A 2,201-nucleotide genomic window follows, 5' to 3' on the forward strand; every position below is an offset into this window, starting at 1 on the left:
TCCCAGTTCTTCTCGTTTTAATATCTTTTTACGTACTGCAAGGAAGGTTTTTTTGTTTTATTTTGTTTTTGTTTTTTGAGACAGAGTCTCGCTCTGTCACCCAGGCTGAAGGCAGCGGCGTGATCTTGGCTCACTGCAAGCTCCGCCTCCCAGATTCACACCATTCTCCTGCCTTACCCTCTGGAGTAGCTGGGACTATGGGCGCCTGCCACCATGCCCGGCTAATTGTTTTTGTATTTTTAGTAGAGACAGGGTTTCACTGTGTTAGACAGGATGGTCTCGATCTCCTCACCTCGTGATCTGCCCACCTCGGCCTCCCAAAGTGCTGGGATTACAGGCGTGAACCACCGCGCCCAGCCTTAAGGAAGGTTTTTTATAGAGTGCAGTATGGTCTTCTCTTGCACCACCTAAGCTCAGAATGTAAAAATGAGAGAGAAGACGTAAGTGGGCTTTTTTCACTCTGTGTCAGGGAATGAGAATTCAATCAGTGTAATTGCATCTGCCCAAAAGAGTGGGTATGAGCTGTGCCAGGTGACAGCAGCCAGTTTCAGCCTTCAGACCATGATGGGCTGTGCAGCTCAGAGTGCAGACCTCAGAAGCTTCTCACACAGTACCCTTGTTTAATTTTGTTGCAGGTTATAGGGAAACTATTAGCAAGACTTTGAATAATGGAGAACATAGTGTCACGAACAGAAGCTTAATAAGACAAAAGTAAATTTTTAGAAATGAACAGAAGAGTCTCATCCCATTCAAATTCACACTGGTTAGAATTTCATTTCCTGCCAAATTCAACTGGATTTTCAAAGTTTGTGAATGTTATACAAGATAATTTAGGTACTTTAGAATTTGTTAGAATTAAGGGGGGAAATTTGGCTTTTTCTACGTAATTCATATCAGTTCAAAGGTTACCAGTTTTTGTTGTTTTTTAAAATAATTGACCATGTTTTAGGGGATATTTTCACAGATGTTTCAGTTGATTTTTTTTTCCACAGAGGACAATAGAGAGCTATGTGGATAAACGAATGGGTACAACGTATGGCCCTCCTGCGGGAAAGAAGATGACTGTTTTTATTGATGATGTGAATATGCCAATAATCAATGAGTGGGGAGACCAGGTATCATCATTCCATTGTGCATTTTGTTTAATTTGGTATTGATTTATTCTATGAAGAGTTTTTAAAAATTAAAAAATTTTTTTTTTTACTTTTTCAAGATACAATGTCTGAATTCCAGTAAAGTTCATTCTTTGAAAACGCTCAAGGAGTTAGGTTCCAGGGATGGAAAGGAATGATGCTTTAATTCTGAAAGTTGTCTTTCTTAGGTTACGAATGAGATAGTGCGACAGCTGATGGAACAAAATGGATTCTATAACCTAGAGAAGCCTGGGGAGTTCACCAACATCGTGGACATCCAGTTTTTGGCAGCCATGATCCATCCTGGTGGTGGACGCAATGACATACCCCAAAGACTCAAGAGGCAGTTCTCTATATTTAACTGCACGTTGCCCTCTGATGCTTCCATGGACAAGATCTTTGGTAAAGGTCGAGAGGGCGTGGGGTAGGAGGGCGAGGAAGAACACCTGCTTGTGTTCCTTCCTGGAAATCTTCACCCGAGAGCCACACAGAAAGCGCATTGGGTGGCTCTTTGGTCTGCAGCCTCCATCACTCTCAAGCAGCGTGTTTCATTTCCTATAGGGATCGATTTTAGGTGTGTCCTGATTTGGATGCCTCGGTAGATCATTTCCATCTATGGTTTTCTTTAACTCTTTCTAACTTCTTAAACAAGAAGGTTTAACATTACATGAACATAGAAATGAAATTGTTGCCCCACAGATGAGATTGTTTCCTCATGGGTACATAGTTTTGAGGTCTGGATTGCTATGTTCCATGTCAAAAGTTTATGTAGGTGATACTTTAACCAATGCATAGAATGATTTTGGCCAAAGAAATAATGGCCCCCGGAGTGCAGATTAGACAGTCTGAAATTCAGAGTAATTTACTGCATTGTAATAAGTTATTGATTAAATATGGAGTATTTCGTAGATAATTTAGCTGAACAATCACTAGCCAAATAAGTAACCATGTTTGCCTACCCGAGTAATGATAATGCACTTATAACTTATTTGTGCAGGAAAGAATGTAAAAGTTTGAACACATTTATGTTAAGTATTTAGTGTACAATTTCTGAAGCTGCTATTGAGA

General features: G+C 40.3%; 1 protein-coding gene across 1 annotated transcript in view; it reads left to right on the forward strand.

Annotated features, from left to right (window-relative positions):
• DNAH5 (dynein, axonemal, heavy chain 5) overlaps window positions 1-2,201 on the forward strand; it is a 274,359-nt gene that overhangs the window by 165,843 nt on the left and 106,315 nt on the right. Inside the window, 2 exon segments of the mRNA XM_011994188.1 lie at window positions 993-1,115; window positions 1,322-1,535. Coding sequence (XP_011849578.1) covers window positions 993-1,115; window positions 1,322-1,535 — 337 coding nt within the window.

This window comes from Mandrillus leucophaeus, unplaced genomic scaffold, assembly GCF_000951045.1.
Source record: "Mandrillus leucophaeus isolate KB7577 unplaced genomic scaffold, Mleu.le_1.0 Scaffold445, whole genome shotgun sequence".
Taxonomy (NCBI): Eukaryota; Metazoa; Chordata; class Mammalia; order Primates; family Cercopithecidae; genus Mandrillus; species Mandrillus leucophaeus.